This window comes from Folsomia candida, unplaced genomic scaffold (assembly GCF_002217175.1).
Source record: "Folsomia candida strain VU population unplaced genomic scaffold, ASM221717v1 Fcan01_Sc002, whole genome shotgun sequence".
NCBI lineage: Eukaryota > Metazoa > Arthropoda > Collembola > Entomobryomorpha > Isotomidae > Folsomia > Folsomia candida.
This window is the reverse complement of record NW_019091194.1, coordinates 11,390,718-11,402,978: the sequence shown is the minus strand read 5'-3', so window position 1 is coordinate 11,402,978 and position 12,261 is coordinate 11,390,718. Positions and strand designations below refer to the sequence as shown.

Sequence of the window (12,261 nt, the reverse complement as noted above, 5' to 3'; positions counted from 1 at the left end):
TTTCGTTCCTCACACAGATTATCACCCTCCACCAATCTGGAGAACTTTGAGACACTTTGAGAACTGAGATTGCTTCGACTTGAGAACTGTGAGACAGTTACAAAAAATAGTTACCATCAATTATTGCTTTTGTTTCTACATGTTATGTTTGTAGTTTATAAAGGACAGTTAGTATGTAAACCATCTTGAATAATTTTAAGGTGGTGTAAGTACAAGATATCCCTTCAAACAAGGTTTATAACTATGTCAATTACAAAGACATATGTACATATTTAGTATTGGAACAAATTAAAGCTGAACATTTATTTGTTTTCATTCCCTGTCAGGTTTAAAGTATTTTCAGATCCTTACATATATCAAAATACCCTGTTTTCTAGATCAATAAGGCCCTGTGGCAGTTGTATCCTCAAACAAATCAAATCATGACTTTCTCTTTCAAAGCCACAAATGCCATCACTTCAAACGAAACTAATATTTATGAAAATGTGTTTCAGATTGTTTGAAATAAATCACAGAGCGGAATTAGGATTTACTTTGATGAGAAATAGAAACAACAACAAGAGCTGTCCAGTTTTCTACATATATTTAAAAAATATTTCGCAAAAAATTGTGCAACAAGCATGCATGTATAATGAGCTTTGTGTTGGGAAGCAGGGCGCCGTATGAGATTGCATGGACGCAGCACGAGACTGGCATATTCGTTCCAATTGCTTATTCATGAGCACGGAAGGGAAAGCGAGGAGGAGCACTTTCTCCACATTGCATTACCACGTTATCTACTGGGTTGGAGAGGAGAGGAAATTTCTCCTATACGGCATTGGCCTCATAATAATAATTCTTTTCATTTTTTAGGCGAAAGAAAAAGCATATTTGGAATAAAAAGCAGCAGAATTGGAAAAGAGTAGCTAAAGTATCCAAATATAATAGTCTCTTGTTGGCAGTAATCGTATACACGCAGGTCTGTATTTTCCATAATTCTGGATGAAAGAGGAACCATTCCAACGTTTGACCAAGAAAATGAAATCATGGTCTTGAAAGTTATTTGCGAGGCAGTAAAAGTACTACAAAAGATGAAGAAAGAGCCAAAAAATACTCGCATATTTATTCATCCACTTACATACAAACTGTTGGTAACCTCAGCCAAATGCTGGAAAAATAACAAAAACGAGCCAAAACGTACACCAGGCAAAGTTTGGTGAATTAATTCCAAGCAGAATTGTTGCATATGAAGTGAAATCCTCACGTCTAGTTTTCTTTCAACTCCGTTCACTTCTAAAACAGCCGAAATAACTTGTTCATGGTTGACAAATTCTAATTGTTTTCTTTACTTTTGAGGACATAAAGACAACTTGATTAAGATGGGATGGCAATTATGCTGATTACATACTCGGTTTGTTTGGAGCGTCTTTAAAATTCCTAGAAATAGCAGCAGATTTGTCTGCATTCCCGTTGGCTGGTGCTTTTGAACTTCCTGAGAAACAGCAGCAAGGGATCATCCTACATAAACATATAGGTTCGAGTTTGAGTTTCAGATGAGAATGGAGCTAATGACGAGGACGCCCGGTGGGGACAAATGGTGCTACTTACTAGAGATCACCAAAAGCAGTCCGCAGTACAATTAATTCATATATGCAAAGAATGGTTTGGTACAATATGTATGTACATATGTGCAAAGAAGGACCAGATTTAAGAAATTCGCCCTCGGGACCATCTCTGGAGATGATTATCCAGAACCAAATTCCATATTTTGGAATTTTAGATTCAGTTTATATACATATTTATGTTTGATATGGACAAAAATTGCTTCAGGCTTGCACACTCCTCCATCTCCATCCAACTAGAGCAGTAGTGGTGTGCAAGAAAGAAGTAATAGGTTTGCTTCTTCCTGCCTTCCAGACTTCCTGTTTCATGTTTAGAATTGTTCAGTCGGATCCCAAAGTGTGCTTCTGTTTGTGCTGATGTATAATTCAAAGCAGCAACGTTTGAATTCCTAAATTGCAAAGTGCTGTTTTTAACGTCATGTAGGATGCAACAGATATATACAGACAGACGTATATAGTAGATACAGATGTATGTGTACGAGCAGATCATTCCATAATTTTTCATTAGCTTCATCAGAATTCTGGCTAAAAAGTATTTATGGGAAAATGGGGATAGATTGTCTTTTTGCCATTGAATTCAGAAATGAACTTTCACGCAGCGAATTTTACACATACATGCTGCTCTTCTGCTTACTATTTATTTATCTAACTACCAACCACAGCCTCCAATAACTTTTCAAATTCGCTATGCATCAATATTTTAGTGCTTAATGGATGCCGGATGAGCGTATGTGTAGTAAAATAATGTATCACATTGAAATAAGAGGCTATAAAAGCGCATAAAAGTAAATGGTAAGTGGTGTTGAAAGCTAATGTGATCTTTTCCATCACACTCCGGGGAAACTTGATAAATGGGGAAAGCAGACTGTAGTAGATCACAATCTCGTGCTTTCTACTTTCTTTGCCCACACTAACAATATTTGCGTGTAGTGCAACAACTGATAACATCAAACCATTATCCTATTTTTTCATCGCTACTTTCTAATACTCAGGGGAGAAAGTTGAGTCATTTGTTTTACGTTGATTTTCGCTAAATCCAAAATATTTTTGTTTGGGTAAATTGCCACCATTTTAAACTATTAACAACAAACATGTTTACAACATAACCCAAACTGCCATCCGACTTTACAGGAGGGAGGAAGGTTGAAATATGTATTAACATGGATACGTGGAGCCAACCTTGTGCGAATTCCGACAGCAAGCATGAACTACTAACCAAATATCTGTAGGTATGAAAACATGCTGACAAGATAAACTCGCTCGGCAGTTCCATTTCCAAAAAGTCTCTAGCTACAAGCATACATGCAGCAAGTGGATGAAGGACCAGGAGGTGACAAAACTCGCTATACGTATTTCGAAGAATAAACTAATTTCAACTATCAACCGCACCTAGAAGAGAAGCCATATGCAATTTGTAAAAGCTTGCATTTACATACTTACAATAATTTTTGATGGATTTCTAAAAATCAAATTTAAAAAAGTTGAAGCATTCAATAAAAAGTACAGGCAGACCGACAGTGTGATGTTACAAAACTAATGTCTTTACAAACAGGAAAAGCTGAACACATTATTACCAATGTTACATTTTATTACTTTTGGGACCAAATTGTCCATAGCTTTTTAGTACATGTTTCATATTTGTAAACCTAATTACACGTGCACAGCTTTCACTCTAGATGTTACCATTTATTTTCTGTACTGCAACATCACTGGTGTAAAAATATTATAAACATATTTCATACAGAAAGTTTTAAAATTCCTCACTGTTGAGTGAGGAGTCGATAAGTGATATAATTATTAAAGTAAAAATGTACATTAGAAATATTGTAATGGCGAGTTACTCGTATTTGATGAGTTTGCCACATATTACTTGATACGAAACAGCATTTTTCTTTGCAAGCGATGTTGCATTTCTCCACGGCGGATCATGGTGAACAGGACTTTAAAAATCGCTCTTTCCGGGTATTTCTGTAATAAAATATTGACATGTTAGAGGTTTGCGTTTCAATTTTCATTCTCCTCCTAAATAGAACCCCAAGCGAGCGAAGAGCCAGCGAGCGTCAGAATTGGGATTTTCTTTTCACACATGTCATCAAACCCAACTTTGCCAAAATAATACCCAGCAGTATATGGATCCTAGGGATCAACCCGCAAGAGTCAGTATAGAAGACAGACAGACATCTGAATAAATAAACCACAACAGCGGACAACAATGTTAGAGAACACATGACCAAAATGAAATTTTCTGATACATCTCAGCTTTGTTTGAGCTTACTTTGTTCTCCATAAAGAAAGAAGCCAGATACGAGATGCAAGCACAAACATACACGTGTACCGATATATTACATATACTAGTAGATGAATCTACTTTAATTAAAATCATTTAATACTACTACTGACTCTGGGTATATAAAATGAAATGGTTCTGTCATGTCATGTTCTCTAACAAATTCACTTAATTCCAGGTTTGAAGACTGTGTTTATACAGACATATTATTATTTATATGTTTAGTATTTTCAGGGTGACCGCTAACCTGGCGAATAAAGTCCTGAACTATAGTATGCTCTGATACTTGGGATCCAATAGCAAAACGACGCTTCAGCTGGGTTTCAATACGATTCAGCAATTCTTGGTCTTCTTGAGTTGTAAATCCTTCCACTCCAGCTAGATTTCCAGAACTAGCAGCGTCTAAAGTTGACACCTGGAAAAGTCTGAGCGCTTCATCAATATGAGAATCAGTAGCAAACGGCTTCAACTCCATTTTTGCCAAAGATTCAGCTATACGAATAACAGCCTCAAGTTGTCTGAAAGGTTATTTAATTCAACAAGCACAGTTAACTATTAATTTGTGCAAAAAACAACGGCATTTAGAAATATGATATGAATTATTATGGAACTTACCGGACCGTAATTGGAATGGGATTTTTCTTATCTGCCTCCATCTCTGCTTCGCGATTTCCACTTCGCATGAGAACATAACGATTCTTCAATTTCTCTGCCGCTTCTACTGTCAAACGTGGACCACAACGGCTTCTACAGTACGCAATATACTTTTTCAAAAACGTCAAGGATAATTCTCCTTCTGCAATTTGCTGTTCATTCGCCTTCTGGGCATTCATGTGAATTCTCATGACATGCTTTGCCATCATCTGCAAGAAAGAGTTTTAAAATGTTATAAAACTTATACGACCTAAGGGGAGATGATTCCCATTTCTGCAACAACGACGAATTTTATATTACACCACCAATCAAGAAACAAATGTAGAATGCCACAAACAAGCACGGAAATGAAATGTTTCTTACAAATAATATTTCAAGGACCTCAATAACAAGAAAGGAATAAAACACATTGTGACATTCTGTATTGTTCAAAAAGGAGTGCAAATTAAGTCAGATGGCCCCTGGGCACAGGGTTGCTATCAAAGGAAGCCAAATACAACTTATGTTTTTGGTTGTTCTTCCTCCATTATTTTGCGTGCCTCTCATCATTCCGTTTATCGTAGGTTGTTATTTTTATAGTACAAAAATTGAAAAAATCGGAGCAAGATTGAGCTATCTTTCCTGTTAATTTTTTTGTACTAATGTAATGAAAATGTAACATTACACAATGTGTAGTACACATCACATCACATTAACCCCAAACAGCTCAAGCTTACTATCGAAATTGGACAAGTATGAAATCGGCATGTCATTACCATATCTCTCGATTCATTGTGTTCGTCTTTAACAATGAAAATCATATCAAATCTCGAAAGAATTGTTGGCATGAAGTCAATATTTTCATCTCCTTTTGTATCGTCCCATCGTCCAAAGATTGAGTTGGCAGCTACGGAAATAACATAGCAAATGTAAGTACTTAACACAGCTAAACCTAAGCTGGACTTGGTGAATATAGAAAATGCTTCAATTCTTCATTAAAAATATGACATTTGATTTACAGTACACCTACCTGCCAGAACGGCACAGCGTGAATTTAATGTTGTCGTTATTCCAGCCTACACACATATTTGTAAAGTAGAAATATATTTAATGAATTTAATGTCTATGTAGTTCACCACCATCAATCTTAGAGTGAGATAAACATACCTTTGCAATGGAAATTGTCTGCTGTTCCATGGCTTCGTGGATAGCAACACGGTCATCTTCTCTCATTTTATCAAACTCATCAATGCAAACGCAGCCTCCATCAGCGAGGACCATAGCACCTCCCTCCATTACAAAGTTCCTCTAAAAAATAATAGAAATCAGATTATGAAAATACACTATTATAATGATCTTAATAAAAATATATATTGAAAAAAACGGAGAAACCCTCGTATCAATTCTTCTTACAGTAGTGGGGTCCCTGTTAACAGAAGCTGTTAAACCAGCCGCCGAAGAGCCTTTCCCAGAAGTATATATTCCAATTGGAGAACATTTTTCCACAAACTTTAACAGTTGAGATTTAGCTGTTCCAGGATCTCCCAATAACAAAACGTTAATATCGCCACGACGTGTCAAACCATCCGGGAGTCGCTTACGAGAACCTAATTTGAAGAATGTATTCAAAACAACCTGTTAATTGCTTCAATCAAAAGAGAATATCATCTTTCGTTATACTTAGTTATACATATGTACATATTTACCCGCAAACAGGAGGCATGCAATCGCTTTCTTAATATCATCAGATCCAAAAATGCTAGGAGCAATTGACTTTGAAATCAAGTCGTAGCAATTCGGTTTTTTTGCCAATGTTTGAAACTCTTCTTCTTCCTCTGCTGTAAATTTCACTTTTCCCGTTCTGCCTGACCCCTCTGTGTCTAATTCAATTCCAAACACACGGAAATATGGTTGTCGAACCCCAATGGCCACTTTAGTTTGAGCTGATTTCTGTAATGGAAAATATATAACCATATGGAATTTTTATACGGTGTTTTTACGAGCCATTCATGTATAGTATAGTAATTAGTTACTTCAAATTCAGAAATTCCAAAGTTTTTACCTTTGTAGGTGCTGTAACCTTTTTAATAGAGTAAATCCCAAGAATGCAGACTCGATTTCCGGGAACAACTTTATCGCACAAATAGCGATCACAGTAAAGTTGCATGTGTCTGGGCATTTCTCCTGGAGGAACACTTTCTGGCGACTCTTGCAGCTTCAAAACTTGGAAGTCCACACATCTGCATCTGTCTGGCATGATAAAGTACGGATCTAAAGGACACTTGACGGCACCGGCTTGGACTCCTCTACAATTTTAAATTCCAAATTAAATACTCGACAACCATGTCATTAAGTTTAAAAACATCAGTATATTGAATTAAGGGACTCACTGATTCGTTGAGCACTGCCTTGGTAATGCATACCCCTCGAGACCAGGGGGGACAGTTACATTAGGAATAACCGATCGGCAGCTTCTACACATTAGAGATATTTGGGCAGCTTTAGAACGAATGGCGGACGAGGTCAAAACAATTCCCGAGATTTTCACGAGATGAGACACTTTCTCCGACTACAAGAACAACATGGATTTTGTTATTATTTTATGTACTAGAGATACCCATCCCACCCAATACCACTATAGACGCATAATCCCCCCTATAAACTTACCCTAAGCTCTCGAATCGCAACAGGGTCAGACTTCGAGGCTAGCATCACTTGAATGTCTTCAATCTCGTGGGCATCGGGAGGTCGAGGAGAAGTAATTTCGTCAGTCACTTCCCTTGCGGCCTCCTCAAACTATTAAGAAAAGTCAGCTTCAATAATTTAGTTCCTTGTTTTGTTTTACGAACTAATAAATCTACGACGCCTGTCCATTAAACTTACAATAAGAATAAACTCTCCAGGTCTACGCATTATCTGGTCAGCCAAATCCTCGTTAAAGTTCATCACATCTTCAATTTGAATTTCAATCCATAACTGACGGGTGTTATAATTATGACGAAGAAGATCCCTAGTAAAAGTCAAGTAAACTATCCCTTAAATTGCGTTATTTTTATAAATTGGCAACAAATCGCCAGATTCAACCAAAGTATTAACAATACCTGTATTTGTAGTAGGACGTATTGTCCCGAAATTGTCGCAGAAACTCTTTAAAATGTTTCTTATAATTTTGATGGTCAATAATTCCTCCGGTCGCCTCGTCTAAAATTTGTTCGCCACTGTCTCGAGGTCCCGACACATACACGCTGGCTTGGTCGAATGATGCCATTTCAAAACGGAATTGTAAATAGAATTTTCTAACAAAAATTGAATTATGAAATGCAAAATAAGAACCGGTGTGTGGAACGAAAATAAATGAAACTGAAGAAAGAGAAGAAGCTTTATTGGAGAGGTCTTTGTTGTTGAGGAAGCGGGCCCGTCTTCGCGCCTCCTGGACGGGAAAAACAAGATTCCGGGGAGAAAGTGCTTTCCCATTGAACTAGGGGGCGAGTTTGACACGTAAAAATCGCGTTGGTTGGTTGATGTTGCCATTTATTTTGCAAAACTTTCACTTCATGGGGGACTCGAAATCGAGTAAAAATAATGAGAGAAAATCATAGTTTTTCTCAAATATGTGCACTAAACACTTTAGGTCTTTATCTTTTTCATCAATCATCTATCTACATGTTCTCATTTTTTACGACGCAATATAGATCTACAAAAATTATTAGGTCAAGGCTTATCCGCTTATCCAAGCATATAATGTGGTTTCTTGTCTGGGACACACATTTAAAGCACAAATAGTCAGGTCCACAAGTACATGTAACGCAGTCACGCTGATATCAAATTACTAGAAACTAGGATTTGAAAACTTGGTTTTCAGATCGTGCTCTACGTCGATCCTCCTCCTCATCATTGTCAGGTTGGATTCATTTGCTCGAAGAATGCTTGGACTGAGTCGGGGTCGCGAGAAGGTTGAATTATTCAGCTTTCCCCGCAGGGTATCTAAAATCATGCAAAGAAAATGGTAAATGCAAATGAAAAAAAGTTGCGATATGAATTGAGACCTTCATTAGTTTTTGGTAGGTGAGTTGGGATTGGGGGACTTGTGGGTCGCTGTCGTTGGAACTCCTCAATGTACTTGACGTAAGAATAGTCCTGCTCATCTTTAGATTGAGACGACTTTTCATGATCATCTCCGCCTACCCCCAATTTGTCCCATGACTCTCGAGGTCGACTTTCACTTCTGCTCCGGTGTCGAATTTTTCTAGCCAATGACACCTCTGGATTTTCAGGGCGTATTTGTGTTGTAAACGATTCTCGCAAAGTTGTCTTTGGTTTCGTAATAGGCTTGTGTTGGAAATCTGCTTCTGCGATAAAATATTTGCTCACGGCTTTCTTGTTGTTGTGCAGCTAAATAAATATTGGGAGAACTTAAATGTAGCTATTTATTGATGTATATATATATATATTTGTATTGTCGATAATATTTGGTAGTGCAATATGTAATATATTTTATACACGTACGCGAGCCCATTCATCTTTTTGCGCCTCTGCATTTTGTTCTCTTTTTTTCTGAATTTCGTAATATTCTTGAATTTTTCTTTCCAGTTTTTCTTCCTCTTCTCTGTCCTGAGCTGCCTGCAAGGCTTTTTGTCTCTGATTTATCTTAATTTGCTCAGCTAACTCTGCCCGATTGATCATATCTTTGAGTGGCTTCAAGTCTACAGCAGTATCTGAAGTCTGTGCGAAATCAGAAATAATCCAAAGACTGTAATTATTTTTAGATTATTGACCACAGTTCCTTTGCACATACCTTCCAGTTATTCGGCCTGCCGAAAACAAGTTCTCTTAATTCGTCGAAATCTACATTTTGATCGGCCAACTTCTCCTCTACAAAGTTCCTCAACGTGTCACCATCCAACTTTGTGGGCATTAATCGGTTTGATTTCACATTTCCGTCATGATAAGACCCCAAGGCGGAAGAGTTACTGTTGTTGTTATTATCATCTTCTTCAACATGCATTTGTCTTTGGATTTCAGCAACTTTTTGTTCAATGTGCTCATCCTCGAGATTTCTCGACTCGGCTGCTCTTGAAGAACCAGGGTTATTGACTAAAACAACATGTACAATCTTAATAAAGCATCATCAAATTCACACTCTACACCGTAGATACGTTTCAAGAGAGAGATCAGAGCAATGCATACGATTATAAAAATTAGGATTAGGATGCGGAGTTTGCTGTCGTGGAGTAGCAAATGGATATCGATTGCTGTGTGGGTCCATCATCATCCCTCTTGGTGGCCTATTTTGATACCCTGCTGATGACGGTGGTTGGGGGCGAGGAGGATAATACCCTAGCGATGGGTGAGGATAAGGTGAGGGGTAAGGTCCAGGAAAAGCAGGATACTGTTGGTAACCAGGGGGCATAAATTGAGGCTGATGAAGAGGAAACTGATTATTTTGCATTTGGGGTGGATAAAATTGGGGCCCAGGTTGCTGCTGAACTTCTTGATATGGAACATGACCCATTGTCATGTTATATCCATAGTTGTTCACGGGTGGGGGACGCATGATACCGCCGGTAGACTTGTTCCAGAATCCTGCAGCAACCGATGGAGACTAGTGTTTCTCACGGGTTAACCCGAACCATTACTATTAACATTCGGGTTTCGGGTTCAGGTTTCGGGTCCCATGTTAATAGTAATGGTTCGGGTTAACCCGTGAGAAACACTAATGGAGACGAACGTGCCCGGAAGTTGTTGCCACTTGGGCTTGATAAGTGATGTTGTGACGGGCCTGTGAAGTTTGCATACTCGTTTCCACCATCGTCTCCACCAGCAAAAGCTACAGCATTACTTGCATTCTTGGAAGCGTGGCGGTATGTGTCTGGACTTATCCGAGAATTTTTCAAGTTTGTACGAGCTTGTGCGACTCGACTACATGGCACCTTGTAATCCGTCATTTTTGTTGAGGAATTCTGTGCCAAGATTCGCTTCTGAATGGGAATATCTTCTGGACCTGAAGACAGAAAGTGATATACATAAAATCAGGTACAATAAATGCATACATGCAATTTACTTAAATAAGCTGGGATAGATTCATTTACAGTTTTTACTCAATTAGAATATCGAACATGTGAATTCAAATACTCAATAGTTCATAAAACAATGCGTATGATTATTTAGTTCATAATAACTCTCACAGTTAGGTCTTGCTCTCTTGGAGGTCTGCCAAAAGCTGGGCTTTGGCTGTTCATAATTTGGTCCAAAAGGATGCGTATTTAATTTGCGTTCTTCTTCAACCATTCTCCTACTTTTTTGCTCAACTTGTCTTTCCAACGAAGCTCGGTATGCTTCCTGCTGCAATTTCTTGCTTCCGTTCCCCTCTTGTCTCTCTGAAGGAAACATTCAAATAACTCTTGAAATATTAGCAATCACGCAATGTTAATGCGAACAGAAGAACAGTTTTTTGCGCACTTGTCCCGCTCACGGATACACCCACTTTGAGATTATATTTTTCATTTTTTCTAGAAAAATACCTTTTTCTAGTTCAGCCATGGTCATTCCGCCTCCACTTCTACTACCCACCGAATTCCACGACGCTGTTGGTCTTGTGTATGAACTGAGTCTGTCTTGGAATTGATTATTGGTATCGGCAAGGTTGGAGCAAAGGTTGTCTTTGGCCTTTTGAGCTTCCAATATCAAAGCTGACACTCGAGAATTTTCACTGTTCACTCGAGAATTTTCATCATTGAACCCACCACGACGACTTTGGCCCCCAGGAGAGGTGTTATTATTAGTGTTGAGAGAGGGTGTAGAAATGGTTCCCGACACGGATGATCCGTACATTTCAGGCTGACGAATTGATGAGTTTCTGTCACTCCGAGTTCCTCTCCATACCAAATGGGAAAGGCCTCTGCTTCTGACACGCATAATAAAATTGGAATAAAAACCTAAAGGATCATTGTTGGGGGAACATCACATCAATTTAGGTCCGTAAGAAATACGGTATGGATATCTGTAGTTAACGAGCAATTTGATAATATGGACTTTATCTACAGATACATAATATTCTAATGTTCATGACTCCCTGAAACATCAAGACAGGATAAAAACTTCAAAGATTTGCAAATGTGAATAGTTTTTTTATGAATATTATGATGCATCTTTGACATTGTTTGCAGAACTCTTATCCCCAAACGCAGGTCTGGAACCTAAAACCATCAGTAAAGCTATCCAGACTTTCCTTCTGTTGAAACACCTTTCGCTTCAGACCGAAACTTTCTGGCATTAGTTCAATATGCCAAACCATGTTCCGCACTTGACTTTGAAGACTTCTCCTGCTGAACACCACACCCGCTGATTCAAATGTTTCACCCACACTCAGCCCCACATAAGTATGCAATGTTATTATGCACGTAGACTGAATGCTACGTATGCATGTACAATGGCGTTATCATGCATGCAACATGTTCATTAAAACCAGAAGCAGCGGAATAAGTTGACCTGGTGCTAAAGTTGATACTATTGGAAATGCTAGTGGTCCTGGCGATGAAAGGAACGAGTCAAGCAAAAATGAATGATGATCCTACAAATTGATGATGGAAATTTTACGCTTCTACATGCATGACATCCATCCGCATCTCTAAACTTTCCGGAAAGGAAGGATACCTTGCTTGTTTTAGTTTCACACTTTAGTAGACACACATAATATTTAATATCACAATGCCCACGTTACTCTGTCTGTATATGTGCCTG

At 38.2% G+C, this 12,261-nt stretch overlaps 2 protein-coding genes across 2 annotated transcripts; both read right to left on the bottom strand.

The window, feature by feature from the left end:
- Nucleotides 1-3,164: 3,164 nt before the first annotated feature.
- LOC110844116 (DNA replication licensing factor mcm5-A) lies at nt 3,165-7,928 on the bottom strand. Its single transcript, XM_022090244.2, has 13 exons — nt 7,623-7,928; nt 7,405-7,531; nt 7,189-7,317; nt 6,912-7,090; nt 6,584-6,827; nt 6,228-6,471; nt 5,935-6,128; nt 5,689-5,829; nt 5,552-5,597; nt 5,298-5,428; nt 4,504-4,751; nt 4,136-4,406; nt 3,165-3,569 (listed from the first exon to the last, which is right to left on the bottom strand). The coding sequence occupies exons 1-13, from the start codon at nt 7,787-7,789 to the stop codon at nt 3,468-3,470; spliced, it is 2,223 nt and encodes a 740-aa protein (XP_021945936.1). The 5' UTR covers nt 7,790-7,928; the 3' UTR covers nt 3,165-3,467.
- Nucleotides 7,877-11,517, bottom strand: LOC118434443. The gene is made up of 8 exons (XM_035848025.1): nt 11,043-11,517; nt 10,707-10,898; nt 10,250-10,522; nt 9,709-10,104; nt 9,317-9,615; nt 9,028-9,243; nt 8,568-8,913; nt 7,877-8,505 (listed from the first exon to the last, which is right to left on the bottom strand). The coding sequence occupies exons 1-8, from the start codon at nt 11,434-11,436 to the stop codon at nt 8,351-8,353; spliced, it is 2,271 nt and encodes a 756-aa protein (XP_035703918.1). The 5' UTR covers nt 11,437-11,517; the 3' UTR covers nt 7,877-8,350.
- Between the last annotated feature and the right edge of the window lie 744 nt (nt 11,518-12,261).

Excerpts from the sequence above, each read along its gene's own strand:
- LOC110844116 (XM_022090244.2), bottom strand. The coding sequence starts at position 7,789 with ATGGCATCATTCGACCAAGCCAGCGTGTATGTGTCGGGACCTCGAGAC. Across the intron at positions 5,429-5,551 it reads ACGCTGTGCCGTTCTGGCAG|CTGCCAACTCAATCTTTGGA; the intron begins GTAGGTGTACTG and ends TTATTTCCGTAG. Across the intron at positions 4,407-4,503 it reads CCCATTCCAATTACGGTCCG|ACAACTTGAGGCTGTTATTC; the intron begins GTAAGTTCCATA and ends ATAACCTTTCAG.
- LOC118434443 (XM_035848025.1), bottom strand. The coding sequence starts at position 11,436 with ATGCGTGTCAGAAGCAGAGGCCTTTCCCATTTGGTATGGAGAGGAACT. Across the intron at positions 10,523-10,706 it reads CAAGAGAGCAAGACCTAACT|GTCCAGAAGATATTCCCATT; the intron begins GTGAGAGTTATT and ends TTCTGTCTTCAG. Across the intron at positions 8,914-9,027 it reads AAAAAGATGAATGGGCTCGC|CTGCACAACAACAAGAAAGC; the intron begins GTACGTGTATAA and ends ATATTTATTTAG.